The sequence below is a fragment of the Macrotis lagotis genome, chromosome 1, assembly GCF_037893015.1.
Source record: "Macrotis lagotis isolate mMagLag1 chromosome 1, bilby.v1.9.chrom.fasta, whole genome shotgun sequence".
Lineage (NCBI taxonomy): Eukaryota > Metazoa > Chordata > Mammalia > Peramelemorphia > Peramelidae > Macrotis > Macrotis lagotis.
This window is the reverse complement of record NC_133658.1, coordinates 883,501,911-883,516,693: the sequence shown is the minus strand read 5'-3', so window position 1 is coordinate 883,516,693 and position 14,783 is coordinate 883,501,911. Positions and strand designations below refer to the sequence as shown.

The 14,783-nt window shown below is 38.4% G+C and overlaps 1 protein-coding gene across 3 annotated transcripts in view; it reads left to right on the top strand.

Moving 5' to 3' along the window:
- The window catches only part of UBE4B (ubiquitination factor E4B), a 124,791-nt gene that overhangs the window by 85,428 nt on the left and 24,580 nt on the right, over positions 1-14,783 (top strand). For all 3 annotated transcript variants that reach the window (XM_074218490.1, XM_074218491.1, XM_074218492.1), the window contains 10 exons: positions 290-346; positions 943-1,059; positions 1,159-1,257; positions 1,869-1,982; positions 2,331-2,529; positions 2,867-3,005; positions 7,452-7,551; positions 10,600-10,727; positions 11,215-11,313; positions 12,026-12,261. In XM_074218490.1, the coding sequence (XP_074074591.1) occupies positions 290-346; positions 943-1,059; positions 1,159-1,257; positions 1,869-1,982; positions 2,331-2,529; positions 2,867-3,005; positions 7,452-7,551; positions 10,600-10,727; positions 11,215-11,313; positions 12,026-12,261 (1,288 nt within the window). The remainder of the gene's footprint in view (positions 1-289; positions 347-942; positions 1,060-1,158; positions 1,258-1,868; positions 1,983-2,330; positions 2,530-2,866; positions 3,006-7,451; positions 7,552-10,599; positions 10,728-11,214; positions 11,314-12,025; positions 12,262-14,783) is intronic.

The following is a 14,783-nucleotide window of genomic DNA, read 5'->3' as shown; positions in this document are numbered from 1 at the left end:
TTTATGTAGATCAATTACTAGTTAGCTATAATAAATTTTTGTAGAATTTTGTATTCCTTTGTGGGGCAGTAGCCATTTCTAACCTCTAAAATAGATGAAGAGCCCCTTTTTTTTTTTAGCCAGAACCAGTATTTATTATTCCTTACTACTTGTTAAAGTTATATAAGGGAGAAAGTAGCTTGTGGTTTTTTTGGGGGGGGGGGGTTTAGCTTGGTTTTTTTTGATAGGCAGCTGTTTATGTGTATTAGCTGATCTATATTTGACTAACTTTTTCTTGTTGTAATTTTAGGCATTAGGTGAACTCTGTGAAATAAAATTTGGGAAAACCCATCCCATTTGTAGTTTGGTAAGTGTTTTAGTTTTTTTCTCCCAACAGTCATACCACAAGTCTAAAACATTTCCCTAAAATAATGATATTGGAAACATTACCTGTTTATAAGGAAAGTATTTGATTAAACATTGGACAATATGTAAATGTGAGCTATGATTATTAAAAAAAACATTTATAAGTAATATAACAAAATTTCAAATGTGCAGTAACGATAATTTTTTTGAAGTAATATTGTGTTATTAAGTAATCAATGCTTGGTACTACTCCTAAGACTTTTATTTGACATGTATTTACCTAAATGCATAAAGAGAAGAAATACAATTAAAGTCATTATGTTTCAAGGAATTTCTGATTAGAGAGTGTTCATTAATAATAAGTAACTCATACAGAAGAGAAATTCCTTGAATCTTTTGGTAGGGTGAGTTCATTTTGATTCAAATTACTTGCTTTAGAATTTGAAAATTGAAGTCATAGCTTACAAAGGTGAATGAACTTGTCTGAGACTGAGATAAGAAACCATCCCAGACTTGAGCTCAGTAGCCAGAGGTCTTCCTTAGATGCACACTGCCTGCACAGAGATCTGGCTGTTGACAGCCTCCATGTCTTTGCAGGTCGCCTCTTTGCCTTTGTGGCTGCCGAAGTCCTTAAGCCCAGGTTCTGGGCGGGAGTTGCAAAGACTCTCTTATCTGGGGGCCTTCTTCAGTCTCTCCGTCTTTGCTGAGGATGATGTGAGTACCTGACAGGATGCTCTGTGCTTCTCACCTGCTTGTTGACCTGCTCCTCTAAATGCTGCTCTCTGGAACTTGACCATCTTCTTTCTTTTCCAGGCAAAGGTGGTTGAAAAGTATTTCTCAGGGCCTGCCATTACCCTAGAGAACACACGAGTAGTCAGCCAGTCACTGCAGCATTACTTGGAGTCCGCCAGAGTAAGTGTCCCACTATGGGAGGCTTCTTCTAACCTCAAGAAGATGGCAAAAACTCAATTGTGCAAGCATTAGTTGTCTGCAAGATGCCACACTAGGCCCTGGGTCAATAATAATCACTTCTTTCAAAGACCTGACATTTTCTCCTGCCCTGCATTGTTTGTGCTGATGATCTCTTGGAGAACTTGCAGGCTTGAGATGTCTTTCCAGGGTTAAGATGTTTGTGTTGAAACATTTCCCTCTCTCCCTTGTCCCACAGTATGTTAAAAAGTTCATGAATCCTTTTTGTCCAGAACCTAAACTGAAACTTCCAAGTAGAGTCCTCTCAGGCTTGGGCACGCCCTAAGTATTTATTTCTTTGTTAGACCAAGCAGATGGTACTGTACAGTAGAAACACCCCTTTGTCCATCCCTCTTCAAAGCTTTGGTGTCTGTTGTTGCTCCAGTATACTCATTGGCCCCCTCAAGATAGTATTCTCATCTAGTTGGGTATGGATGTACCACTTGTGTGAGTGCTGCTCTCATCATGTTTTTGGTTTTTGGTTTTTTTTTTAGGGATTTTAGATGTTTATTCTTCAAGGTAACTAATCTGTTCATTTTTGTTTCAAATTTCAGCAAGAATTGTTCAAAATTCTACATAGTATTTTGCTGAATGGTGAAACTCGTGAGGCAGCTCTCAGTTACATGGCAGCTATTGTCAATGCCAACATGAAGAAAGCGCAGATGCAGGTAAGGACATCCAGACGCCCATGCCATCCTTCACCTCCCCAGCTTGATGAGAAGTTCAATGTGTGACCAGAGAGCTTGACTGAAGTCCACCTTAGCATGGGAGAATGTTCTTCAAATGTAGCTGGACATTTGATGGGTTATCTTATTTGTAAAGTAGGAATATGGTTGTGTGTGTGTGTGTGTGTGTGTGTGTGTGTGTGTGTGTGTGTGTGTATGATCTGCCTCGCAGTCCCCTGTCAAAAACAGGTGATCCTGCCTGCTCTGGAGTAGAGGCCCTAGGGTGATGTTTTGGAGCCACTCTGTCATATGCAGCTGCTCTGACCCAGGATGTCTCTTCTTGTTTAACAGACAGACGATCGGTTGGTGTCTACCGATGGATTTATGCTGAATTTCCTTTGGGTGCTGCAGCAGTTAAGCACGAAGATCAAGCTAGAGACAATAGATCCTACCTATATATTCCATCCACGGTGTCGTATTGTTCTTCCAAGTGATGAGACACGAGTGAAAGCAACAATGGAGGAAGTTACTAGTTGGATGTCTGAACTTTGTGAGTGTTGACTCTTAGAGGCTCTTAGGATTATGATATTCTGATGTTACTAATCATCTGGCATTTTATTGTTTATTCACTTTCATTTGAGTATTTTCACATTTTCTTATAATATTTTTTGATTTTTCATTAGCAATAAAACTTTCTGCTGAATTTTGCATTGGCAATAATTTTTTTTTTTTTGGAACCAAGCCAGGCGGGGGGGGAATCTTTCAATGAAGATTTGACTATATGATGGACTGTTTCCAATGTGTCCTAATTCATTTTAAAAAGCATTTTCATGATGGCAGTGAAATTATAGTTTCTAAAATTCACTTTCCCTTTTTTGCTTTCCTAGATGGAGATCAGTCTCCATTTTCTGAGCCGAAATTCCCTACAGAATGCTTCTTCCTTACACTGCATGCCCACCACCTCTCTATTTTGCCAAGCTGTCGTCGTTATATACGCAGACTCCGGGCCATCAGGGAGCTTAACAGGTTAGAGCTTTGCCTATCCTATATATTTATTTGCCTTTGACATTACTCAATATCCAGATCATCTGTCTTTCTACACAATCTATGTTCCTAATATCCCTAGATGTGGGAGGCGTCCATGTGGTAGCATACTTGTTGACCACATACATTTGGATTCTAGAACTAAGGGTAACTTAATCATCAGTCAGTGCATTGTTATGTTCTGACAGGAAAAAGGCATTTGTAGGATTCATAGTTCTACTTAATATCCTTGAATATCTTTGTTCCTCTATGAACTACAAAGTTTGGAAGATATCCTATTCCAACTGTGTTAATGAACTTTGTCTTTTAATGACTTGCTTTAGCGTTCCTTCTAATACTTGTCCATTTTTCAAATGAGAACTTAAAGCTCCCATCTCAAAACCTGAAGCATCTTTTTGATTTGGGGAAGTTTCTATGAGTTGTTTGAAATATTCCCCCATAAAAATTAGAACAATTTGCTTTTTCTTCATAGATTGAATGTACTAGAAATGTGACTCGAAAAATGGCACCTGAAGTTAGTATGTTGCATGGGAAAACGTTAGACACTATGTCTGAATTCTCATTCATTTTATGATACAAAACTGAAAAATAAAAGCTCATTTGTGTTTATTGTATGTTGTGTTTTTTAAAAAAGGCTTTTGAGAAAGTGTCAAAATATTAATTCTACCAGGTGTCTCCCATATATTTATCAGATTTCATTTAAACTTCCTTGATTAAAACAAGTTAAAATACATTTTTAAAAACTAAATTTTATTTTCAAACAAAGATCCTCCTGTCCTTTCCTCCATCTCATCTCCATTAAAAAAAAAAAAACAAGAAAGAATAAGCTTCTGTCAAAAACATGTATAGTTTATTTAGCAAAACAAATTCTTACATTGGCCACATCCAAAAAATTATGTCTCAGTTTGCGGTCTGAATTTATCACTTCTCTCTCAGGGTTTTCATCCTGAGTTTCATCTTGATCTGAATGCCCAAGTCTTCCAAAGTAATTTTTACAATATTGTTGTAGATTCCCCTGAATCTATTCCCCTTATTCTGCATTAGTTCATACAGGTCTTTATCTGAAATCATCTTCATCATTTATCATTGCAAAATAGTGTACCATAGCATTTACTTTAATATAACTTTTTTAATGTCCTTCAATTGGGGAATGGCTTAGCAAACTGTGGTATATGTATGTCATGGAACACTATTGTTCTATTAGAAAAACCAGGAAGGATGGGAATTCAGGGAAGCGAACTGATGCTGAGTGAGATGAGCAGAACCAGCAAAACACTGTACACCCTAACAGCAACATGGGGGCGATGATCAACCTTGATGGACTCGCTTATTCCATCAGTGCAACAATCAGGGACAATTTGGGGCTGTCTGCAATGGAGAATGCCATCTGTATCCAGAGAAAGAACCATGGAGTTTGAACAAAAGCCAAGGACTATTTCCTTTAATTTAGAAAAAAAAAAAATTGGTATCTTATTGTCTGATCTCGCTATATCTTATACTTTATGTTTCTTCCTTAAGGATATGATTTCTCTCTCAACACATTCAATTTGAATCAGTGTATACCATGGAAACAATGTAAAGACTGGCAAATTGCCTTCTGTGGGGGGTGGGGAGGAGGGAAGTAACATTAGGGGAAAAAATTGTAAAACTCAAAATAAATAAAATCTTTTAAAAAAACATAACTTTTTTAGCCATTCCCCAAATTGATTGGCACCCTATCAGTTTTTGATTCTTTACCACCCCAAAAAAGAGCTACTGTAATATTTTCATACATTTGAGTTCTTTTCCTTTATCTTCAATCTTTTGTGGGTATAGATCTAGCAGTGGTATTGCTGGGTCAAAGGGTATACACAGTTTAACTTCTGTATAGATTCAAGTCAAGCATTTAGTAAATGCTTACCAAGGACAGGTAGAAAATAGTCCTTGTCCTCAAGGTGCATCTATTCTAATGTCACTTTCTGGTCTCATAGGAGATTTAGAGGAGATGGAATACAGTCTGAGCTGGTAACAAAGAGCTAGCAGAGAGGGAAGGATCAAATGGTGTTTTTAAAGCATGGGAACAGGGGATGGGATCATGGGTTCCTACAATGGTGATGCTGCTTCTTCATCCAAGAATGAAATAAATGAGATTTGGAGAAATTTCAGAATGATGTGAAAGAAAAAGAAAGGGAGGCAATTGTCCTCAATTTTTTTTCCTTTTCTCTTTTTTCTTTTTTTGACAAATATTAGGCAGCAGGGCCCTCTTTTGAGAGAGTAGAATGAAAGGCTTGAAGAGAAACTGGATGACTTTGTTCCATGTCTCAGGGCTGGTCTTGGGCTGCTCGCTCTTCTTCCTGCATCCTTTCCTGATGCTTTCCTGAGCTCCCTTGGGGTCAGCTCTGTGGAACTAAAACCAACTCAGTATTAGTGCCTGGTAACCGGATTCATCTTCCTGCAGTACTGCTGGGGTCCAGAATGAAATTCCTCTTCTCCTTCTCAGTCTACCTGGTTCCCTTGTGGGTGTGACCTTCATTTCAGTTACCCAGAATTGCCATCTTGAAACTGCACCCTTGAACACTCTCCCTTCCACCTTCATTACAGTCAGTTTTACTTTGTTTTAACCGCTTCCATACTTGTTTTGTTTTTTCCATTTATATTTCCCCTACTTGAGTTCAACCTTTTGTTACCTTTTGTCTGAACTGTTGCAATATTCTCTTAATTAGTCTCTGTCCTCTCCAATTCACCATCTGCCCTACTTCCATAATAATCACCCTAATGCACAGGTCTAACCACATCATTCTCCCTGCTCAAGAATTTGCTCACCTTTGACATTTAAGACTCTTTTAAAATCTTAACTTCAGACTGACTTTACAGACTCACTTTCCTTCCCACATTCCCTAAATAGAAGATTCTCTCTCCCCACTCTGCAGCTTTGCCCACTCCATCTCCCTGAGCCTGGCACCTTCTCCATCCTTACTACCTTCCTTCATTGCTTCCTTCAGGACTCACTTCAAGAGCCCCCTTCTTGTAGAAGCTTTTCCTTAAATGGTTATACTTCTCCAGTAGAATAAACTCCTTGAATGCAGGAATTGCCTACCACAAGGCCTTTCAGGTATTAGGTGATTATGAAATGATGTTGATAAGAGTTCTTAAAGAGTCATAAAACAGGGGGCTTTTGTTCCCCAGAAACATTTGCTTTCAATTAGAGCAGAGGTGTCAGTCTCACAACAGATTAATCTATCATTGGGAAATGTTTAACAAATATAAAAATACAGGACAATCTAAGTAATGTTAATTTGTGCTGTTCTAAGTCAATATACAGCTTAACAGGATTTCTTTGGGTCTGATACAGCTGAAGTCCAATATTTAATTTAAAGTCCAAATGGAAGAGGGATTCCCTCTAGATGGTGATATGCCCCACAGGTCCCTGTTTGTAGCTAATGTATTGATTTATCCAATATTTCAAAATCTTAATGAGAGCTATAGTCACTCTCACTCACAAGTTTGTCTTAACTCACAGAAGAGAAACTCCATGGGTGAAAAATAGCTCAAACAGTGAAATGACCAATCTTGACTCTAGAGGATGGGTGGAGAAATATGCCTCCTTCCTTCCTGTTTGTAGAAAATGGTGCTGTGCAGGTGTCTGATGAGGCATTTGGTGTTGGGCATGGCCAGTGAGTTAGTTTGTTTTGTTTAACTACTCCTTTGTTCCAACAGAAAGGTTCTCTTTGGGGGAGGTTGGTGTTATTATTAGGAACTGGCAGTGTTAATTTTTTTTAAAGCATTCTATAATGCATTTTTTTAAAAAAAGAAAAGCAGTACAAAAGATAAAAGAAATTTATGACTAGAAAAGACAGGTTGGGAACAAGAGGTAACTGATGAGAGTCTACACATTCTATTGGTACCACATGATGTTAGAATGTCCAGAGGAATGTCCTGGGTGAGTGGCCCTCCTGCCAGGAGTATGCATATCAGTGAGTTCACAAATGCATTGAAGCATTCACATTTTTTTCATAATCTCCTAATGATTTGTTTTAAGGTTTTTAATGGAGGTTCTTTTTTGGAAAAAAGGGAATTCTTCCCCTCAGCTTCCTGTACCCAGATAAAGTGCCCAACTCAGCTCACAGTTTTCAGAGCTTATATTTAATTACAGAGAGAATAAAAAAGGAAATCTTTCTGTTTCTGAAAACACTGTCTTTTGATTTTGTAAATAAATAAAGAGCACAGCCTTAATGTTTGATGAAAGAAGTCTTTTCATTCCAGGAAGATAAATTAGGACACTTAATACTTTTGGTCCAGAATATCCCCTACCTACCTACACACATCCCATATCACCGTAATAAAAGGATAAGCTGTTACTTTCTGCTACATTGATTCATGTTGTTTTTGAGATTGAAGAGATGAATGAGTACATTTCCCTCTGTTTGATTTTGTGTTTTTCTATTACAGAACTGTGGAAGATCTTAAAAACAATGAAAGTCAGTGGAAAGATTCCCCACTGGCAACTAGACATCGGGAAATGTTGAAACGTTGCAAAACTCAACTCAAGGTTTGCCCTATTTAATTGGTATAATTATCTAGTAACATCACGTTTTCCTTCAGACCAGAATGATCAGGTAAAGTGATAGTCATTCTGTAGAGCAGATCAGATTTTTCTTCCATAGGTGTGGAAAGCTTGTTCTAGGTAGTGAACACACTGTCTCCTCATGCACACATGGTTCTTGGGAGAGTGGGCACAACCATAGTCTTCATGAGCTCCCTACTCCTGGATGCTAGAAGTCATGTCCTCCCTTTGAAGAATCCTTATGAAGTTCCACTGGGCTCTGAGAGATGGTATCCTTGGATAGGTCACAGCATGTCTACTTTGTCAGCTGTCTCAATTCATAGGTAGATGTTCTAGATGTTCCTATCAGCCCCTGCACTCTGGAGCATTGCTACCAAAGTGGATGGGAACTCAAGATTGTCTGACCTTTCTAAATTCACAAAGTCATCATCTGGTCAAGGGGCGAAGAGAGAAAATTTTCTCCTCCAAAATAAAAAATATTCTTACTTAGGAGTCCCTTATGGATGTTTTCCATACATAGCCCCCTTTGGAGCCTGATTCATTTCTTCAGCCAATCACAAAATACTTCCTTTTGACTTTATCTGCTTTCATCTAAAGACCACAAAACTTCTGTGATCCTTTCAAGTTGAATGAGGACCTTTTCATATTTTTTTTTAAATTTTTATTGATTTGGTAGAGGTTTCTTTGATCAATTAGGAAGGGATTCAACTCTGATAGGTACATATCAGTCTAATGAGAACTGGTTCCATCATTCTTTTCCCATTCCCCTTTTCTCCAATCTAGGCAGAGGAAGGACATAGAGATTCAGGCCTTTGCTACCAAAAGGGAACCTAGCTTCAGTATCTAAAAATGTAGATTCTTATACTTAATAAGACCTAGGACCTCCCAGGACCAATCTAACCTGAAGAATTGAGTCTTTGGAAACCCTTTGAATGGTGCTTCAGACCCTTGGTTCCATCTTCCTCTTAGTCCCCCCAATTGGTGAAATCAAAGAACTGGCAATCCACGTACTTGCTGCAGACTCTTGCCAAGATCAAAGTTCCCATTTCTCATGAGTAGAATTTGCATTTTATTTAATCTCAGAGGTGATCAAAGTGCATCTTTCTATGGACTGGTCTCTTCTCTTGGGACCTGTTTTGTTTCAATAAACTGACCTGTGTTGTTGGGCTTCCCAATCAGCAATTGAATGACTTCTTGCATCTGGGCTCTGAGGGCCAAAAACAAATGTTGGCTAATGTAGAGAGAAAAAAATATTTGTTAAATTAATGAATTGTTCTATTTATATATACTTTAGTTGCAGATGCTGAAGATTATGTCTTTCATTTTAGACCCTATTTGTAGCTTTATTGTGTTTTTTTCCTTTTCTTACATTTTTTATGACATATCTATGTTTGACTTGTTTACTATTAATATTTTTACTTGACTTAAACTGGACTTCTGGAATGATAAAATTAAGGGAAGTCTCTAACATTTCTCAGCTATAGGAAATCAAGAGAAGTATTTTATAGATAAAGTTGCCTCAGAGAATTCTTTTGCATATTGCAATATTTTATATCTTTTTAGGTCATAAAAGTTGAACAAATTTAATTAAAAAGAATCATAATATCATATATCCCCTTAGTAAACAAACTTGGCTAAACAGACTTAGTAAACTAAGTCTGGTTACAGAATAAACTACATTAAGAAGGTTCTCAATAGACTTAAAGGGAAGATTTATATTCCTATGGAGTCAGGTAACCCTTCTACAAAGAGCTAAATCACAAATATTTTATATACATATTTCATTTGCTAAAATTCCTTATTATTTTATTATTTCCTTATTTTATTATATTAAATTTCTTATTATATTATTTTCCCCTAATTCTTTTAAGATACAACTCAAGCACCATCTTTTACATGGAACATTTCCTGATTTCCCCCAACTTCCAGTGATTTTCTTTCAATATTTTGTATTTAGCTACTTCATAGGATTTGTATTTATTCACGTATTTGTTTTGCATACCTTTTTCTCCTCATTACTTAATAACTACTTGTTTGATTCTAACTTAACGTAAGTATTTAACTGTCAAATTAGCTATCTAGTAACCAACTAGATAAACAGACTTTTTCAATGTTTGTTTGAAGATTATAGACAATTGGATAATTCATAAATTTTCAATTATACTTTTTAGGCCAGTCAGATAATTTATAAATTTTCAATTATACTTTTTTGGTCAGTAACATGAAGTGATTGTTTTTTTAGTTAGAATGCTCACACTGGATGGAAGCAACGCCATTAACCAAGTCCTCATACTTCCTTCTGATAGAGGGATGATAAGTCTTTTGTTTTGGTTTTTGCAGGGCAGTGGTGTTAAGTGACTTGCCCAAGGTCACATAGGTGATTATTAAGTGTATGAGACTGGATTTGAACTCAGGTCCTCCTCCAGGGTTGGTGCTCTATCCACTGCACCACCTAGCCACCCCATGATAAGTCTTTTACATGATCTTCATCACCAAATAAACTCTTTAATACATGGAGCTAATGTAATGAATTTTAGACAGAGCAAGATTTAAAGAATGCATTGAAATGGAAAGGTTACAGTTGTATGAACAGAACTACAGGCTTTCTTTTTGGTAACTTTTGAGCTAATTTCTTTTTGGTGCATTTCATGTTTCTGAGGGCAACTTTGTGAGGTCACCAGAGCAGAAAACCCTGATTTAGAGACTTAGAAAACAAGCCCCCAAAAGGCTGTGACATTAAGTAAAGACATATACCTCCTGAGGGGTAGGGGAACTGAAAGCAGTTCCTGTCTCCAACTACTCTGTCATCCTGTAATCTAAGCCCGAGGAGTTAAACTCACATAGAAACGGACAAGGCTTCTCATTGACTTCAAAAATCACAAATTAATATTGTCTAGGTGACATTTTTATTTATTTTATTAAGCATCTCATAGTCACATTGTCTTCTGATTTGATGTCTTTGGTTTAAGCCATCCTGCTAATGAGTGTCGGAGCACTGACCTCAATGGCACTGTTTTCTCCTTGTTTTGGCAGAAATTGGTGCGATGCAAAGCCTGTGCTGATGCTGGTTTGCTGGACGAAAACTTCCTGCGGAGATGTCTGAATTTTTATGGCATCGTCATCCAGCTGCTGCTGCGCATCCTTGACCCTGCCTATCCTCAGTAAGTCCTAGCTGCTGTAGCAAACTTCTGTTGTCTCTCAGGTTAGCAGCCGGACTGCCTGACCTTGCTAGTGCCAAGAATCCCCTGGGAGTCCACAGTGTTCAATTACCCCTGGCTCACCTAGCCTGGCCAAGAGAAGGATGGTGCAGGCCGCACATTTAAGTACAATTTGGTTTTGTTTTGGTTTTTTTTAAGCCTTGTTTTGGTGCCTTTATATCCCTAGATGAAGGTCATGACAAATCACAAGTGGACAACCAGAAGGCCCCAGGCTATTGTATCCCTACCTGTGTTCTGACTGTTTTAGGGAAGTCACTGAATCAGCCCCTGGCCTCCTCTGTTGTTTGGAAACCACCTTTAAAGCAGCCAAGTTGACAGCTCCTGTGCTGAGATGTTGGGGGGAGAGGGGGCCAAGGGCTGTTGTTTCTGTTTGTTGGCCTGGGCTTCTCATTTTTTGTTTGTCTGAAGGTGTGTCTTCTCTCCTTCACAGTATCACACTGCCTTTAAATCCAGATGTCCCTAAGGTGTTTGCAGCATTGCCTGAATTTTACGTGGAAGATGTTGCTGAATTTTTATTTTTTATTGTACAGTAAGTAAAGTGTCTCTGACCTTAGTGATGCTCAGAGGGCTGAAGCCCTTGATTGTTTGCCAAGTGTTCTCCTTGGAGCAACCTGGTGAGATCTGTCTTCGCCCTGCCACAACCCATCCCTTTCCAGATGAGTCTTGGATGGATGACGTCTTAGTGCTGGTTCCCACAGCAGAGCCTCTGTTGGGGATCTTTCTCCAGTTCTGACGGGTACTGCTGGTACAGCCTCTGTGGCCCTTGTTGCCCAGTCCTGTCAGATTCAGTGTTGACTCCTGTCTTGTGCCATCTTGGAGCTGACCACAAACCTAACCCTGGTTTTAAGAGCTGGCAAAGACTGAGGGCAGCAACAGGGACCTTATGTATTCAGAGAAGTGGACTGGAACTGATGAGAGTGAAGGTTTATTTGGACTGGGACTAGGGAGGGCTGGGAAATGGAGATGGGAAATAAAGAGCCTTTGAAGAGAAACTTAGAGAATGTCTTTTGTTTTCAAAAGTCATTTTGTGGGTGATGAGCACCTATGTCATTCTTTTTACCATATTTAATCATAAGTTAATTTCTGTGACAGAATTTAGGAGTAAATAAGCTATGCTTTGGTCAAAAGAAGCATTAGGTCTTCAGACATTCAAGCTAATACTGCTCGCTTTCTTGGGTCCAGTGCCCCCAGCTGGTTCACAATGGTGAGGCTTCATTGGCGCCTCTGTTTCCTCTGCCCAGATACTCGCCTCAGGTGCTGTATGAGCCCTGCACTCAGGAGATCGCCATGTTCCTTGTTGTGATGCTGTGTAACCAGAACTACATCCGGAATCCATACCTGGTGGCCAAATTGGTGGAGGTCATGTTCATGACCAACCCCGCTGTACAGCCGCGGACCCAGAAGTTTTTCGAAATGATAGAGAATCACCCTCTTTCCACCAAGCTGCTAGTCCCCTCACTGATGAAGTTTTATACAGGTGAACTGGTCTGTCATTGTCTAATGGAGTTAGTTGGTGATGGTCACAGGTTCATCTTTAATGGTTTTCTTAGTTTTATGTCTAAAAATAATAGCTAACCTTTGTGTAGTGACTACAATATGACAGGCACTTTGCTAAATACTTTTTACAGATTTGGTCTTGTTTAATTCTCAAAAATTCTGGGATGTAGGTACTATTATTATCCTCATTTTTGTAGAGGAGGAAACTAGGGCAAGTGGGGTTATGCACCTTGCCCAGTGTCACACAACTGGTACATGTCTGAAGCTGGTTTTGGACTCAGATCTTCCTGTCTCCAGGCCCAGTAGCACTGTGACATCACCTTATTGCCCTTCATTTGGGAAGATGTTAGCATTATTGAGGAGTTTTGTACCATATTACTTTTCCAGTTATGGTGATATTCACTTTATTTTGAGTAATGCACTGGGCTCCCCAAATTTCCCCAGTCCATATTCACCAGTCATCTCCTTTTAGGTGGAATCCAACTTGTGATCACAGTTTTTAATGAGGTTTTCTCCTCATAAAACTAACTGGTTAATTTAGGCTTTGAACCTGCATCTTGGTCCATATTTGTACCATATCCCAAGTCACTGAGCCAACTAAACCCAAAAACAAAGGATAGAGACAAAAGAATAATGGTTGGTGAGGGCAAGGGGGCTATAGGCAATTGGAGTCAAGGAAATGTTCATATGAGTGACTTAAGTCATGAGGGAATAAAGTTTTGGAGAAGATGGGACTTGACTGTTAGACTTGTAGCAGTAGGGAAAGGGGGTAGAGATGTGGTCATGGAATTGATCTAAAGGTATAGATAATTTTTCTTGTTCAGGAAAAGAAAGAAAGGGAGATGGGGAGAAAAGCAACAATCAGTAATTTAGTCAAAACGTGTTAGGAGAAAGTCATCTTCAATAGCAATAACAAATAATTGAACCAAATTTCATATTCATTTAGTCCATTGTCAGTAGAAGATTGAATATTTCCCATTCTTACCTCATACTTACATAAATTGAACATTTGTTGAGAATTCTTTTTCTTTGTTTTGAAAGGTTAGGAGTCAGTAAGGCCACCTTGTGGAAGATTATCCTCATAAAATTATTAGGACTACACAATTAAGAAGTAGAGCTAGAGTAAAAAGTTTGAAGAACTCCAAAGAGTTTTGTTTCTGTAGGATCTATCAGTGTTTACCATATTAGAAATTAAAATCAACAAATTTCTAAAATATTTAATTACATTTTTATAAAAGCAGTGGCATTATTTTGTATTTTTGCCAATCTCTTTAATATTTGACTTACTGGAAGATAGGTGGATTCTCTTATCTGCTTCTACATTTAATTTGTTGTTTGGCTGAAATGTAAAAATAAAATCTAACTTGGTGCAAATAAATAGTTGGAAGAGAAAGTAGTATTTTAAAAGCCCCTTGAAAATCCTCTTCTTTGATGCCATTTGTTTGATGCTAGTTTCTTAAAGGGTAGCTCCAGGGTGGAATTTGAAGCAATGTTGGTGAAGATTGCATGCTCTATGAAATTAAAATCCATTGTTCTGTTTTGCATTTGAATAAGTCTTTTATCCATGTTTGATTTGTAAAGTCATCCAGTTGGGTTTCTGAAGCACCTGTTTGCTGTCAGACTTTGGTAGATTCAAAGACAAAGAAGCTTAAACAGTCTTTTAGAGAGAAATGGTACAAATAGATACAAGTATTTGTCCAGGGATGAGGGTGGGGGAAGGCAAAGGGAAAAAAGGTTGGAAACAGCTTCAAATAGAAGTTATTACTTAAGCTAAGTGATTTACAAGAGACAGAGGTGATGAGGGATAGCCAAGGCAAAGGCACAGAGATGGGAGGATGGAGTGTTATGTTTGAGGTCAGTCTGAATGAACTGTGAATTGCAAATCATATATAATAAAGTTGGAAAGGAGGAACCAGGTTGTGAAGAATGTCATACAGTGGGATTTGCTTTTATCCTAGAGTTAATAAGGAGTCCTTGCATTTTTTTTTAGGTTTTTGATTTTTGCAAAACAGGGTTAAGTGACTTGCCCAAGGTCACATCTAGGTAATTATTAAGTGTCTGATGTCAAATTTGAACTCAGGTCCTCCTGACTCCAGGACCAGTTCTCTATTCCCCTCCACACCACCCCCCACAATTTTTGAATAAAGGAATGATATGTCAGATATGAGTACTGTCACTTGGGAACTGATGAAAGATGAATCAGAATGGAAAGAGATGAGCGACCACTGCACTTATACAGGCAAAACTTGCTGAGAATCTAAGCTAGGTTGTTGACTCTGAGTAGAAGAGAAAGGGATAGATGTGGATGATGATTAGATGGGGAAGATGCAGATTGACAGCACACTGGAAGCAAGTTGAGGTTGTGTAAATACATGTGACTAAAAGCTGGATAATAATATACTCAAAAAAAGTTCAAAAGCCGGTTGGGTGGCAGGTTTGGTTTTAGATGTGTTATGCTGTGCTTCTGCAATGGGACAATAATGGAACCTGGAAAGTCATGGA